This window comes from Diadema antillarum, unplaced genomic scaffold (genome assembly GCF_040938485.1).
Source record: "Diadema antillarum isolate AM-2024a unplaced genomic scaffold, OU_Dant_1.0 seq00001427_RagTag, whole genome shotgun sequence".
Classification (NCBI taxonomy): domain Eukaryota; kingdom Metazoa; phylum Echinodermata; class Echinoidea; order Diadematoida; family Diadematidae; genus Diadema; species Diadema antillarum.
Window position 1 is genome coordinate 138,931 of NW_027272179.1, and position 16,438 is coordinate 155,368.

Genomic DNA, 16,438 nt, shown 5'->3' on the forward strand with positions numbered 1-16,438 from the left:
TTTTGGTACCTCAAAAGTTTCCTTGAGTTTCCTTGTCTTAATTTGTGTTTCAGCTTAAAGTACCTTTCATAACACTGTGAGAATTACTCGCCCAAAGTGCTCTCATGTCTTTGTAATCATGCAATAATGATTTCGTACCAGAGCAGAGCTGGCTCTGAAAAATTCGAACGAGCCGTTAGTTTGACTCGACCTGGTACCGCGACAATCAATATACACGTATTTTACGAAACCATTATTGCATGATTACTAAGACATGAGAGCACTTTGGGGCGAGTAAGTCTCACAGTGTTAGTTATATAAAAGGTACTTTAACCTGAAACACAAACTAAGACAAGGAGACTCAGGGAAACTTTTGAGGTACCAAAATTTTATATTATCTTTAGATTAGTCACATGAAGCCAATTCTCTTCCCATTTTATGATGCATTTATTGTCATAGAGACTTTGATAAGGAGACCAGGATGGATGGAAATACAGCAGCACAAACACTGACCGCTGACCAGCTGGGACAGATCCAGACCATTCAGACTCAGGCCGGTCAGCAGGCCGGCCAGCAGGTCCAGCTGCAGCTGCAGGGGCAGGGTCAGCAGGTAAGATGACCCATCACACCCCATGGTCATTTCAGTCGATTGGGATGGTGCATGTAGAGTTCTATGTAGTGACTTCAGTTGTACCATACCAGTGATGAATAACTCACAAAATGCACACTTGGTACCTGGTAAATGAATTATCTTCGGATCACCATATTTGAAAGCTTATTGAATCTAAAGAACTCTTACGAGTATTAATGTATTGCTGAGTGTTACAAAATACCCAGTGTTATTTTCTGCAGAGTGAACAGGTGTAGATTGAAAAAAAAAAAGAAAAAATGACAAGATTTGTAAATGTTATATACTCACTCTTGCTGTCCAGTTGGTCCAAGTCAGTGGTGGCCAGATTCTAGCTGGCGGTCAGCCTATCACTCTCCAGGTGGCCGGCGGTCAAGGAGGGGCAGTCCAGCTACAGCAGGTTGCCCAGGCCCTGCAGGTGGCAGGGTCAGGAGGGGGTCAAGTCCAGCAGGTCAGTGAACTTTAAACCTTCATTTCTTTCTTGTCATTTATGTAGATGGTGTTGCTTTTGTTGTTTTACCATAAGTCAATCATGCCTTGAGACAACTTCTAGTAGTACGTAGCTTCAAAGTAATACAAATTCTACAACTTATGCTTGTACAGACAATTTATCAAATGGCATACAGTGAACATGGAGCTACTGTAGTACTATGCACAGAGTATGTAGTATTGTTTGTAGCTCCATGCAGTGAAAGCTGCCATGACATGATTTCAGTGGGGATTCCCCGAAAGTATCTGTCAGGATAACTGAACTCTAGTCAATCATGACTGTGCTACTTTGTCATGTTGATGCATGTTGATGCATTTCTTTTGCATCAATTATGATGCATTTTCCTTTGTATTTTTCCAATAGCTTTCCATTTATGTAGAAATTACTTAATCTTTTTTGCATAATTGTAGTATATAATTAGTTTCAGTGGATTAGGATCTTTCTTTTTTTTCATCATGAATGATGACATGCAGAATCACCAGGGCCCCATTTCATAAAAAGTTGATATGATAGCAACTCTTGCTGGAATGGTAATTGTCATAGTAACGACAAGAATCCAGCTTCCTGGTTGGCTGTTGCCATTGGAAGTTGTCATTCCAGCAAGAGTTGACATCCTAACATTTTTCATGAAATGGGGCCCTATGGAGTTACCTTGAAATGCAAATTGTGCAGAGTGAATTTCTATTTACATGAAAACTCCCTGCTGGAATCATTTGGTAGCTAACCATTGAAAAATGTGCTGTAATCAGATGTCTGTTTCTCTCCCCCCCCCCCCCCCTCCCCATTGCATGCAGATTCAGATTGTACCAACTCAGATCCAAGGAGCAGGACAGCAGACCCAGGCACAGGTAAGTACAGCTCATGGTGCTACATAACATTTTTTTACCGCTTGCCCAGTCGGGCAAGCACATTTTCACATTGTTGCGGAACACTTTGCCCGAAAGTGAATTTTACTTGCCCAAAAAGAAAGTCCAGAGATATAAGAAAATGATATAGAAAATCACTTGTAAAGTCAAGGGCTTGATAAAACACAATCATCTGAAGAAAAAAAACAGCACATGTGCTGAGTAACAAACTTGGTTCGATAGAGTGTTGGCGTTGGATTGGTGAGACTTCTTCATGTAAGTGTTGGGAAGTAAAGATGGCTTAAAAATGTTTTGCTTGCCCAATTCGGGCAAGCATTTATTCTCAGTGTTTCAAAACACTTGCCCTACTTTGATTTTTACTTGCCCCGGGCAATCGGGCAAAGCTCATGTAGCACCCTGCAGCTTCACTTTTGGCTTCTTCTGTTTCTTCCCTTAGATCTCCCTCCCTCACATTTCTCTTACTCCCCCCCCCCCCCATCTCCCCCTCTTTCTTCCCCTCACTTCCCCCCCCCCCTTCCTCTCTCCTCTCTTGTCCTTTTCAACTACAGTCAGCCTTGCCTTTGAATAGTTACCTAAGTCAAAGACCTTTTTCAAGTCCTCTTCTCTTTATATTGTATTGAATTTTATATCTCATAAGTCGAATGTTCCCTAAGTTGAAGCTATTTCTTCAGTCCAAATAGATTTGACTTATTCAAGGTTGACTGGACCTCTATCTCTATCGAGAATTATTTGCTTCTCTTCATATCTCCTATCCCTCCCCCCCCCCCCCCAAACATAGTAAAAGCAATATATCATACTTGTGTCAGAAATTTATTTGAATGAAAGGTCTGTTCTGCAGCAACACATAATCACAAATAGCGCAACGATCATCATATAGTTATGAACATCAGAATATTAAATTTTGTAATATCCAATTGTATGTGCTCTTCCAAATTTTTGGTGTGAGTCGGGGATATATATCTATATCATGTAAGTATTTCCTTCAACCTGTAAATTGTCTCCCTAACAAGACCTTTGAAAATATGTGTTACTGCTTATTAATGTTTTTGAAAGAACTTTGAATGATGGCTTGTCTGTAGTAATGTCATTGGGAATATGTGTCTTATACAATGAGAGAATTCTGAGACTTTGAGGTATTGATGACTTGTAGGAAAAAAGGGATAATAACCTCCACAGTGATAGGGTGCCTGATAATAAAATACCAGCGAAGACACCTGTATATCTCTAACTTCTCTCCTGTATACTCTTCATATATAAAGGCTATTACCTCTTTAAGAATTTAAATGCAATAACAGGAAAGCAGCGTCTGACGGATACAATATCCTTGTTTTGGGGGATTTCCCTCTTCACCTGTACAGGTCCAAGTGGCCCAGGCACAGAACAGCAATGGTCAGAGTCAGCAACAGCAACAACAACAGCAGTCTCAGCAGCAAGATCAGACACAGCAACAACAAGCACAACAGGTATCCAGCCTGATTATAGATTTGAATGATATACTGCAACATGCTATATATTTCATGATCAAGAATCTCACAGAGATGAAATTAGAAATTTACTTGATCCCTTTTCACAAGCAAAGTTAGCAATATCTCATCATGGAGATGATATACATTGCATTTCAAGCAAATATTTTGGTGTGTTTAATAGTGATTCAATGAATATCAATCCCTGTACACATATTGCAAAAATTAAGCCACCACAAATGTGTGAGATAAGACAGTATGCAGCTACAGAGTTTGAATACTTTAGTCTGGATGTGCTGATGTAACTTTTCTCTCGTTCATTTATCTCACTGTCGTTGATTTGATTCAATGCAATCCACTCCATCATGAATGTAGAATAACATTCAAGATTTATTTTGTCTGTGTATATTGCAGAGTGGATATGAAATATTGTATATTGCTTGACCATGTGTCCCTCTTCACTAAATCCCCCCTCCAGATTCAAATAGTTCAGCCCCAGCAGGTTCAGTCCACCAATCAGCAAGGGTCTCAGCCAGTGCAGCAGATCATCATACAGCAGCCGCAGGGGGCACAGGGTCAGCAGATTCAGGTAACACTTTAAATACCAGAGACACGGTGACAGTGATTTGAGGTTTCCAATCCATCCATTGTTCAGAAAGTGTAAGCCAGCATCAGAATTTTGGTCCATGTGGATTTTTAGCTCGTGTGACACCGCACAAAGATTTGTTAAGATTTTTTTTTTTTTTAATCAAACACGTTAAAGGGTAAAAGCATTGCATTCCAAGCATGTGATGTATTTTAGCCCCTTGCGTACAGGCTCATGATTTGGTGTGCTTTAGAAGTCTGTTGGAACCAATTTTAGCATTTATGCTGATGTTCATAGTAATTCCTACTGTTGTTGTTGTTGTTTTTGTTTTTGTTTTTGTTTTTTTTTTCAAACAGGATGCATGACACCAAGCATGACTTGTATATATTTGATATAAAACAAGAAAAAGAAAAACAAGAAAAACAAGATTGAAGAGAATGTAGTTGAGGTCAAGTTGCAAAAGATATTCAGATATAGATAACTGTGTGGAGGAAACAAGTCTATGAGAAATATGAATTGATAGAAGTCATTAAATCTACTAGTTAAAGAAAAAATTGACTCCGAATATTAGTTTGGGTGAATAGAAAACTCAGGAACAGGACAGTGAAAGTTTGAGGAAATTTTGATGAAAAATAAAGTTTTGAATTTGTGAAGTTTTGATTAATCAAGCACTAAGTAGCAACTTCAAATTATCCTAACTTTCCCAATATTCATCAGAATTTACTCATACTTTATCCGCATTGTTCCTTTAATTTACCTGCTTCTATTCACTCAAAGTAATTTTTAGGGTGGATTTCCTCTTTATGAATGTGCCCTCATTTGCACAGCCATGTGTAACTGGAGGTGAGAGACACAAAAATTTACCAAACTGTAACGAATCTCCCAATCAAAGTCATGTCTGCATTTCCCTGTCACAGCTACAGCAGCTGATAACTGCCGACGGTCAAACCATATACTACCAACCAGTCGTGGCCAACGACAACACGGTCACCTTGCAGTCGGCTGGACAACTTCAGAGTATGTAGACAAATCCCAGCCTAATCCTAATTCTAATCCAAGGGAGTTCTCATCTCCTGTAACTAAAACTTTTCTTTTTTTCTTCTTTGAAGAAGAAATACAGTGTACTCCCATTATAACGAAGTCCTCGGGTCTGGCGGTTTTCTTTCATTATATCAAAATTTTGTTGTAACCAAACAAATGAATAATGAAAATACATAGAGGGGATAATCTTGCAGCCTGAATTTCTGCTTCGCTGTAACCGGAGTTTTGTTAGAACCCTGTTCGTTACAACGGGAGTGCACTGTATGTGACGTCTTTCGGAAGAGACAATATCTGTGTGCAGATATTAAATGACTTCCTCCAGTGCTTATAACAGGAAACACATGCCATTGATCAAATGTAATATGATGAGCAACTAGTACGTGACATAAATAACTTTTTATTGTCGTGGAGGTGTTCAGAATTAGAGGCACATGAGTCCTGACTTATTATCACAGTGTCATAGTTCTATTTTCATTCTCTACACCATGTGCTTAAATTCAAACACAGCTTTGCTCATGGTTTTTTAGAGGAAGTAAATGAGACTTCTAGTAGGAACAGAGCTAATAGCATTCACTGTGATGCTGTGCTCTTTGTTTCTGATGAATCAAAACTTGTGGCAATGTCATTTCATGTACAGCCCCCCCCCCAAAAAAAACACCAAACAAACAAACAAACAAACAAACAAACATATATGTAACTGTACCAGTAAGGTAAACAGTAATGCAGTAAAGATTTTAAAGATTACTATGTGTGTGACTTTATCGGGATTTAGGATATTGAATTTTATCATACTCAAAACCTGGTAATGAGACTACTTGTCTTTTCCTTCCTGCGTGGTGTTCAATAACCTCTCACCCATTTACTATTTTCAATTACAATAGCTAGTCTCTCCACAGACCTTCTTATTTTTATCATTGTATTGGTTGTAGATTGTAGAAGTGGCATGCATTATAGAAGCCAGGTTTACAAGTAGAACCCTCCTTGTGCAGAAATTTATGGGCTACCTTATCACCATAGTGTGAAATCTGTTTTCCATCACAGAGGTAGCACAAAAAAATCTGCCATGTTACTGACAAATCTCGTCTTTTCTTCCTCACGCTGTACTTGCTGAAGCCTAGCACATATAGTTTTGGTTGAGACCTAATTTCAGGTTTCTAACATTTTTTTGGTGAGATAATGAGAAACCTCTTGTGAAATATGAAAAAGCATGTAATTCCATGAGGAATTCAACATTTATTTGATGACAATTGGTTTTGAAATGGCTGAGATATTCAAACCAGACTCTAATAAAGTGTGGGACCCACACTTTATTACGATCACTTTGTTTTACTTTGTTTTTGGATGTTTCAGTCATTCCAAACCCGATTTTCATCATATAAACTTTGAATTCCTCTTAAAAGGGTATGCTCTGTACTATTTCGTACGTGTTTTCTTGGTATCTTGCACAAACTTAAAAGCCCAATTTTCATCTCCACCAATACTGTACTATCCCTTTAACTCTAGTTTGCAGTTTGGATCGATCCTAAACTCCTGTTTTCTCTTTCGCCTCTTCTTTCAATAGCCACAGGTGCAGGGGACGCTAACACTGTAATGCTGCAGACAAATCAACCTCAAGGTGTGTAGGTGTGGGTGTGGGTGTGTGTAACATTGAGATCAAAGGACAAGTTCCACCTTGACATACATGTGGATTGAGTGAATGCAGCACATATCAGTAGAACAGTTTTAGGAAAATCAGACAATTCATTCAAAAACTATGATTTTTAAAAGTTTCTGTGCAGTCACTGCTGGATGAGAAGACAACTACAGTTTATGATGTCACATGTGTAGAACTATATAAGGAAAATATGAAGAGAATTCCACAAGATTTCTTTTTTTTTTGGAAAAAATTGGACATCCCCTTGACTTGTTACTGCTGTATGTTAGGGTAATATTATTCTCCCTACCTTGTGAAAGAGGCAAGTCAAATGCTCTTTTATTATTGGAGAAAAGTAAAAATATGTTGACTTTCCTTTATATTTTCTGTATATCGTTTTACACATGTGACATTACAAACTGTCTTCTCATTCAGTGTTGGCGGCATCAAAACTTCATAACTTTTGAATGGATTGTCCGATTTTCCTCAAACTTTCACTGATGTGTTCTACTAGTATTGCTGCATTCACTCAATCCACATGTCTATACCTGTGGACTTGCCCTTTAAAGGAGATGTTTCCCAAAGCATATAGGTGGATTTATTTGTTTTATGACATCAGAAGAGCATTTTACCTAGCTCCTTCATAGAGTACCGAAGTTTGATATCATAGGCATTCATCAGCATGGAATCTTGTTCTAAGCAACCTCGCCTAGCCTAAACATCAGTGAACACAATGGTTGCTAACCATGCTCGTACCCGATTCAGACCCACTGCCTGAAGCTTTGTGCGAGGGTAACTTGCCTGGAACCAACACTATGCTAATAACAAAAGATTGTGACAGCATTATGTCGGTACTCTGTAATCGGAGGAGAATAGCATTTAGCTTTGCACATCAATATCTCAGTGACAAGGGAATGTATGCTTTTCGTTACAAGATTAGAATTTGTGAAGTTCTTATTTTGTTTTCTTCGTACCAGTATACTACTGTATACTACTGTGGCATCACTAATTGTTGTAGAGTTCTTGTGTAGTGAGAGCTGCAAACAGAATTAGCGAAAACTTTAAAACATCACAACTGTTAGTGTTAATGGATTTTCTGATTTCCCATTAACGTTCACTGAATGTTTTACCTGATGTTCCTGCAGTTGCTTAATCTATTATTGCCCATGTGCTCTTAATGCTACTAACATAATGAGTATGGAAATTTCTTCTTTGTTCATTTTGTTGTTGCTTGTAGAAAGAGTTTATTAGTCATTAACTTCAAGTGTGTCACTCAAGTGAAGTTAGTTCGAGGCTAACCTTTTTTTCCAAATATTCTTTTTTTTTCCCAAATTTAGTACTTGATTTTACTTTGATTTAAGATTATTATAGTGTGCGTTCAAGCGCTCAAAAGTGAACCAAAGTGAACCATACCAAACTGTGCCAGACTTGGAGCATTCGAGCGCTCTGTTGAGAAAGCGTACCTCATGAGTTATTTTTAGAGGGGTTCACACATTTTGTAGCAACAGGGTCATTCACCTGGCACATATGAACTTCTTTCAGATGTCCCGAACAAAGAGAATGAACTCTTTGTATTATGACGTATGTGCATGTTACACGCATTCTTCACATGCGAACGTTTGGTACGCATTTGAGACCCTTTTGGAGCACATTGTGAAGTGGTCCACCTTTGGCTCATCAGCTCGGTTCAGTATGGTACACTTTAGGAGTGTTTGAGCGCTCCTCTTGCAAGGACTTGATATGGTTCAGTTCGCTTTAGGAGAGCACTTGAATGCACTCACAGAGTTAAAGAATAAAAGATGAGAAAGGCCTTAAGGTTCCCAGAAGAATTGCCCCATCCAATATGTGGGTTTCACTTTGTTTTCAGCCAGCTAGATTGCTGTTTTATGGAACATACATGTATGTCTTGTGACGTCTGTGCCTTGAGCATGTTAGTTATGTGGAATTATTATTATTATTATTATTATTGTTAATTATTATTATTAATGAAACAAAGAATGGCATGTTTGGGGGAGGACGTATGCGAGTCACATGAATCGGAACAATTAATGTTCACTAGAGTATATTCTGCATTGTTCTGCACACACAAACAAACAAACAAATAAAAAAATCACATAAATGCATATTGGGTGCCATCCCAGGATAATTAACAACAAAAAGAAGTTTAACCAGAGAAAAGGGTCGGCATATCAAGTACCTTATGTTACATTTTCATTGATCATGCTTCTAGCTAAATGTGCAAAACTTTCAGGTTATCAATGTAGATGTAATAATCCTAGTCCTATTCAGCACAAGGCCTGCAGGACTCTCCAATAATTCAATTTTTTAATGTATTTTCTGGCATTCATTTTGTTAGCGGCATCAAGTAATGCCGCTGCGGGGACGCAGATTCTCCAGGTACCCTCGAATGGGACAGAGAACAGCATCGTCATGGTGAGTGGACACAAACTTTGCCTATCATTCAAGTAATCGGTCAATCATTATTTTCTCAAATATTTGGGTACAGACAGAATTTATCCTTCTAGGAAGACACACTAAAATGTCATACTCTTGACTTCTTGTATACCAAGAACAGGCCTGAAATAGATATTTTTCCCATGAAAAAAAAAAAAGAAAATTGTGAATTTTTGTGTACAAACCGAATGGAGAGCTGTTCAAAACATAAAATTACACTGTTGTCAATTTGTCACACTCTCTAAAATTTTTCAATTCATAAATCATTTATCTGAGTGCTTTTTATTTCCAAATTTTCATTGATTTGCTTCTCTGATTCTTCTGTTTTCATATGAAGCGACATAATATCAAGATGGATTTTTTCCTTTAACTCTTTCGCTTCTCAGATGGTTCCGGGATCTGGTGGTGTGCCCACCATGCAGCGCATCCCTCTGCCCGGGGCTGAGCTCCTGGAGGAGGAACCGCTGTATGTCAACGCCAAGCAGTACCACCGCATCCTCAAGAGGAGGCAGGCCAGGGCCAAGCTGGAGGCCGAGGGGCGAATCCCCAAGGAGAGGAGGGTGAGATAACACTGCAATGACATGGTATATTTAGGCTAATGGGTCATTGGGTCAGAGGTCAATGCCACAATGATATGGAATATATATACTATGGGGTCATTAGGTCAGAAGTTACAAGACCATCACAGCATTATATGAAGCATCCTCAATAGGAGACAGGCCAGGGCCAAGCTGGAGGCCAAGGGGTGCATCCCAAAAGAGAGGATGGTGAGATAACACCACAATGACATGGAATATGTAGGGGCAGGGGTCATTGGGTCAGAGGTCATAAGACCACAGTATTACAGGAAGCATCCTCAAGAGGAGACATGCCAGGGCCAAGCTGGAGGCCAAGGGGCACATCCCAAGGAGAGAAGGGAGAGACAACACTTAAATGACAGGGAATACATGATGTATATAGGCTAAGGGGTCATTGGGTCATAGGTCAACACCTCAATCATATGGAATATTTAGGCTAAGGGGTCATTGGGTCAAAGGTCATAAGACCACCTCAGTATCATAATATGAAGCATCCTTAAGAGGAGGCAGGCCAGGGCCAAGCTGGAGGCTGAGAGGAACATCCCCAAGGAGAGTAGTGTGAGATAAGTCTGCAGTGACATGGAATACTTAGGGGGAGGTGTCATTGGGTCAGAGGTCATAAGATGACCACAATGTGAAATATTTGAAAAAGGTGGTTTTGGGTCAAAGGCCATTGGAATTTTTTGGCAGTCTACATGATAAAGAGAAACTGTTGGGCTTAGCATGGATTTCATCATCAGGAAAATGAGGAATAAACCACCGGAATATGAAAGCTTTATGAGTAGGCATCAAGGTCAAAGGTCATGAGCACCTTTTGGTAAGCCTAACTGATATGATAAATATTGTAGGTTTCATATAAGACCCACAATTGCTTTTATTTTTTTTTTAAAGAAAAAAAAAAGAAATTGCCCAATTTTGGCTCTACAAAATACTCAAGATACCCATGATGTAGCTATTGAGCCATTTATAGCATTTGGTCTATTAAAAGAAAATGAAACACACACACACACACACAAAGACCACTACTGCTACTTTGTACCACACTATACTTCTATGTTAGAAGTATTCAGAAGTTCATGATTATCCTCATTGGTCAGTAAAGTAGATAGACAGATGCACAAAATGAATGACTGACTTAAAGGATTGATGGGTAAATGCAGTAGATGGAATGATGAATAAGTTTAATCCTGGATGATTTAATATATGAATGAAAATTAATAGATAAAGAAAATACAGAAGTAAAGACATGTAGCATTGAATTAATCAATACCAGATTATGTGACTTATGTGTACCCTCTGATGAGTTTAATATGTGTGATATCTGTGAATAATGTATGATACCATCCAACCTTAGTCTAATTATTTGATTGCTATAGATAGATGAATAAGTGACAGGATGAATAGGTTGATAAATAAAAGAAGGAAAGAAAGAAGTCTGTCAAATACTGTAGAAGTGGAAATATCCGCGGTGTTGAAATTTTCGCGCATTTCACGCAACCAGAAGCTGGCGCGAAAATAAAAGCACGCGAATATTTTTGTGTGCCATATGTTCCAGTAGTTGATGTCTTGATTCCACGGAATTAAAAACACGCAAAACTCTTCTTACCAGGCCAAGCGCGAAAAATTAATTGCGCAAAAATATCCACTTTTACAGAAATAAATAATGGTATAGATGTTTAGTTGCATAATTATGATCATGAATGAAGAATTAAACAGATGAACAAATAGGAATATAAATACCAGTTAATGGGAAAAAAACAAACAAATAGATAACACACACCATTCTTACTTACCCAACAGAAATACCTGCACGAGTCTCGCCATGCCCATGCCATGAAGAGGATACGGGGCGAGGGCGGTCGATTCAACTCAGGTTCGAGCGGCAGCGACAACAGCTTCACGCACTCCCCGTCGGCCATGAAGAGCTCCCCCTCTAGCCAGCATGTGACGCTGCCGACCATGGTGCCAATACCTCAGGCCATCACCCTCACCCCTGCCCCGGGAACAGACGGCACGGTTGGTAGTCGGAGAATGTTTTCATTTTGTGACAAAATTCATGGAATTGGCAGTTACACTGATGGTGATGGTGATGGTGATGGTGATGGTGATGGTGATGGTGATGGTGATGGTGATGGTGATGGTGATGGTAATGGTAATGGTGTTGGTGTTGGTGTTGGTGTTGATGGTGATGGTGATGTGATGGTGATGGTGATGGTGAGGGCGATGGTGATGGTGATGGTGATGATAATGGTAATGGTAATGTTGATTGTGATGGTGATGGTGGTGAGGGTGATGATGGTGAATGTGAAGGTGATTGTGGTGATGGTGGTGGTGGTGATAATGATGGTAATAATGGTGATGGTAGTGGTGGTGATGATGATGATGATGATGAAAGTGATGGTTGTGGTGATGATGGTGATGATGGGGATGGTAGTGGTGATGATGAATATGATGATGATGATGATGACCAAAAGAAGACAGATGATAAGACTCATCATCAGTATCTTCCACATCATCATAATTCTTATGACAGTAATAAAGATTTGTTAAATTTCAGCATTTTCCAACATGTTACAGAGCTTAACATACTTTGCAGTACACTGTTCACTGAAATCAAATGCTGGTAGTAATATTTGTGCATTTATCACAGATTTTACATCACATCATAGCACCCAAAATGCTTTACAGCATGTTACTTCCCAAGCCACCCAAGAATTGCTATACAATCATAGAGTATACTGTTTGTGGAAAGTTGTAGGATTTGGTTATGATCATGCTTGAAAGGGAGAGGGATATGATTGGAGAATTGTTGAGAAGAATATTATTGTTATGATGTTTAGAGTACATGTATTAACCATTACATGGAGTGGAGTTTTAACCGCTAACACAATCCTAAGTGACAGAGACACCTTTGTTTCGCCATTTCTCGTTTTTTTCTTTTGCCGTGTAGTTAACTCAGGAAGGTCTGATCAACCTCAGCATGCTGACCTCCAACAGTGCTGCCACCACCGCCCAGGTCCTCATCAGTCAGGGCAACACCATCACGACAATACCCACCAGCAGCGTGCAGGGTGTATCGCAATAGTTGCCGGTGGCGGGTGGGTGGGGTAGGAGACCATACGGAAGGCTCCCATTGTACCCACGAACATTTCATCGAGCACGGAAAAATGACCCAGATGATGTATTTTCTGAATAGACAGCACTATGGTACCCTTCGTTGACGTTCCTTTTTGATGCTTAGCAGAGAGATTTATGTGCACTATTGCTTCTGAGTTTTGGTCCTGGTGTCCACATGTCATCACTGAATGAAGGTAGGCCTGCAAAATTCCGGGCATGAACTTTGCCCCGGGATGGACGGTGCTTTTGAGACCTGAACTCGGCCAGGTGAAGGGGGTATGGATTGAAGTGCTGATATGACCTGCAACAGACTCCTGTGTTTAACAAATGGCGGGAGGGGTCATGTGACATCGCGTTCAAAAAGTGAGAGCGCACCCACAGTTTTCGTGTGACAGAGAATCGTCGGTAGTGGACATTTGACGATGTGTGAGCTGAGGGCCAATTTCTCCGAGTGCAGCACACATTTATATGTTAAACCTGGCCGGTATGTAGATCAGCCAACAAAGACAGGGTACGAAGGGATGGCCTACTACTTGTTTGTGGAACCAGTGGCCGAGTAAGTCTGAGGACGACTGCCGCAGACAAGAGACTCGCCCCGCCGTTCACGATTGTAATCATCTCTCTGTGATACATTCCACCATGCCTCCTGAATGCCATTTGGAGGCCAGCCGCGGTGACTACTGTATCTTTCAAACACTGGAAACACTTCATGCGATTCAATATGGATACCCTTTGCTCAGAGTGCCACCAGTGTACATGCATAGTTTTCCCTTCTTTTTTATACGTTGTCACGACCTGAATTTTGGCATTATGTGTTTCACATCAAATGATATGTAGCAGCAAGTCACAGATGGATTAGTAAATTCAATCAGGCATCAGCTTGGGAAGGTTTCAATAAATTGCAGCACGAAAGTTGCGGAACATGGTGCACAGAATAAAGTGAAATGTCATCAACTTTACGTATTGCTCTCACAGCATAGTGAACATGAACACAAAAGCATTATTGCGTGTGCTTTCTTGCTCTGACCTTATTTGTTTGTGTACTCAAAGTCGACCTCAAGACTTTTTTTCATCGTTGTACATTTTAGTTTTGTTTAGCCATAGTCTCTGGCCTTGAATGTGAAATAGGGCAAATAAAGGAGAATTTATATCACACATAGAGCTGTTTTGAAAGCAGTCTGTTGTAATAGAGGAACAAGTGTGTGAAAGAAAGAGATATTTTAGAACTCAGACGAGTGTGAGATAATTACGACAGGCAACACATCATCAAAAAGTTTGCATCGTCTCCTTCAATAGGAGGGACCTCACCGCACACCACGACCAATGGGTCACTCATGGACTGGTGTTCATTACTTTTTGTGGCTTTCTGATATCAAAGCCCTTTTCACTTTTCACTCACATATCGAGCATTATGGGCTTTCCTTCTCCGGGCGTAACACAGAGTTACTACAGTGGAACCTGGTTATAACGAGGGTAGATCTCGTAAGATACCTGATATGTTGTCAGTTTACAGGTCCCATTCCTTTTATAATCTTTCATTTTGTTTAATCCTTAATATAACAAGATACTCAAGAAATGAAGAAATTACAGTGGTTCTGATCAGCTTATAACGAGGTTCCCCTGTACACATGCCTCTGTTTTTTTCTTGTTTTTTAAATACAGTCAACCTTGCTTAAGTCAACATTACATACATTGTAAGTCAAATAATCGCCTCAACTTGAAGGTCTTTTAAGTCCTTCTCTTTACATTCTATTGATTTTAATCCCTCATAAGTGGAATTTTCTCTGAGCTCGAATCTATTTCTTCAGTCCAAATGGAATCGATTTAGGCAAGGTTGAATGTATTTGAAGTGATTCAGACTGCAATGCTTCACAGAAATACCTTTGCGCTGTACAGTACACCATTCCGCAAAACGTTTTTCTTGCAATGACGAACAGCATTGATAGTGGTACAAGAGGAACAAGTTATTGGATATTGTACATGTATATGTATGTTTTTGTGTTATTTATATCTGTATATTGTTTGAAATTTGTCATATCTCCGTTTGAAATGTGATCGTTTATAAAGGTCTGCTGACTTTTCTGTTGGTTCCATTTGCACTGAATACTCAGTAGGGGTTATATTAAAGTAGATTCTCATTTGGAGAGCACTGGTTGCAACAAAATCTTGGATATAACAGAGTAGTATTAGTCCTGATGTTCAAAATTGCTTTGTATTTTATTGTGTATGCCACAATGACACGACAAAATATTGATATGACAAGCGCATTTCTTTGTCTCATAGTGTTTGTTGTTATGAGAGTCTACTGTATTAGAATAGGAAGTCATGATTACAGGATATATCCATTTTTTTTTTTCTTTCTTCTGAAACAATCTTCAAGGAACTGGCACTAAAACTAAATTGCAGATGTGGCAGAAACAGCTGAAATACCATACCGGTTTTGCCGGAGAGTTGATGCCATTATAAGAGCCTTTTGTGTAGTTGCTGCACAAGGGACCATGGATTTCATTATTTATCGTTTTAAAACAGTAAAATGTTGTGCGATCTCTGTGTGATCAAAAGTGTGTACTCTTACATTATTAAAAGCACTGAAATAATTTGTACAAATCAATTCTTCAATCCCTGCTATCGGGAATTCTTTTTTTTTTCTCACCTTGATAAAAAAGGAACTTTCGTGAGAACATTTCATGCTATGTTGCATACTTATTTTTTCGTCTTTTTTTTTTTAATGGGGGAGACTACAAAAATGTAACGAATTATGTAAGGTTGTTGCTCAACAATTGTTCACCATAATGCAAAAGGATAAGGTAAGACATTTTTTTTTTTTTTTTTTTGTTCTGGAACAAGTTCTGAGAATGAAATAAGAGCAGAAACTGTGTTTTATCTGGAAACAAAACTCAGTGTTGACAGAGCTGCCAACAGCATGCTGCCAACAAGATTTAATGAGCCTGCCTGACCCCCCCCCCCCCTAAAAAAAAAATGTTGTGTAGCCCCACGCAAAGTGCGTCCCCCTTCTCCCCATCCCACCTAAATAAAAAAACAAGTTATATTTTCTAATCGTGCATCACATTCTGTTATAAGCCAGTTCGTTGTTACTTTTTTGCACTGAGCAGAAAATTGTCACTTGTGATATCAGGCATGTTGGTTTTGCTTTCACCGAGATCAGCGTCTGTGATGTAACGAGGAGGAAGGATGTTATTGGTTCTCGGAAGCAACGATGTCACATGAGAGTAGCAAAAGCAACACCACAGTCCATCCGTACAGCATTTAGATTTCTGACAAAATTATTTTAGACTGTTGAGCACATGCATCAGTAACCAAATATTTTTAGTAAAACGTACATAACATGATTTTGAGAGTGGAGAAGGAAGAAAAAAAAATCTTCATTTCATGTTGCTGTAAAAGTGGAAATTTTTTGCACATTTCACACATGAAATTAGCCATCGCCCCCAAATAGAAGCGTGTGAATATTTTTGCTGGTAATACGTAATGATAGTGTATATCTTTGATTCTGCCAAGTTGAAAACACATGAAATTCATTGCACCCGACTGAGCGCGAGAAATGACACACAAAAATTTCAATTTTTACAGTAATGTCCCTGA

At 39.2% G+C, this 16,438-nt stretch overlaps 1 protein-coding gene across 1 annotated transcript; it reads left to right on the top strand.

Annotated features, from left to right (window-relative positions):
- Nucleotides 1-447: 447 nt before the first annotated feature.
- On the top strand, nucleotides 448-15,010 carry LOC139709358 (uncharacterized). The gene is made up of 11 exons (XM_071621316.1): nucleotides 448-589; nucleotides 912-1,058; nucleotides 1,892-1,945; nucleotides 3,322-3,426; nucleotides 3,905-4,009; nucleotides 4,888-5,029; nucleotides 6,615-6,668; nucleotides 9,043-9,119; nucleotides 9,527-9,700; nucleotides 11,519-11,734; nucleotides 12,669-15,010. The coding sequence occupies exons 1-11, from the start codon at nucleotides 461-463 to the stop codon at nucleotides 12,801-12,803; spliced, it is 1,338 nt and encodes a 445-aa protein (XP_071477417.1). The 5' UTR covers nucleotides 448-460; the 3' UTR covers nucleotides 12,804-15,010.
- The last annotated feature ends 1,428 nt before the right edge of the window (nucleotides 15,011-16,438 follow it).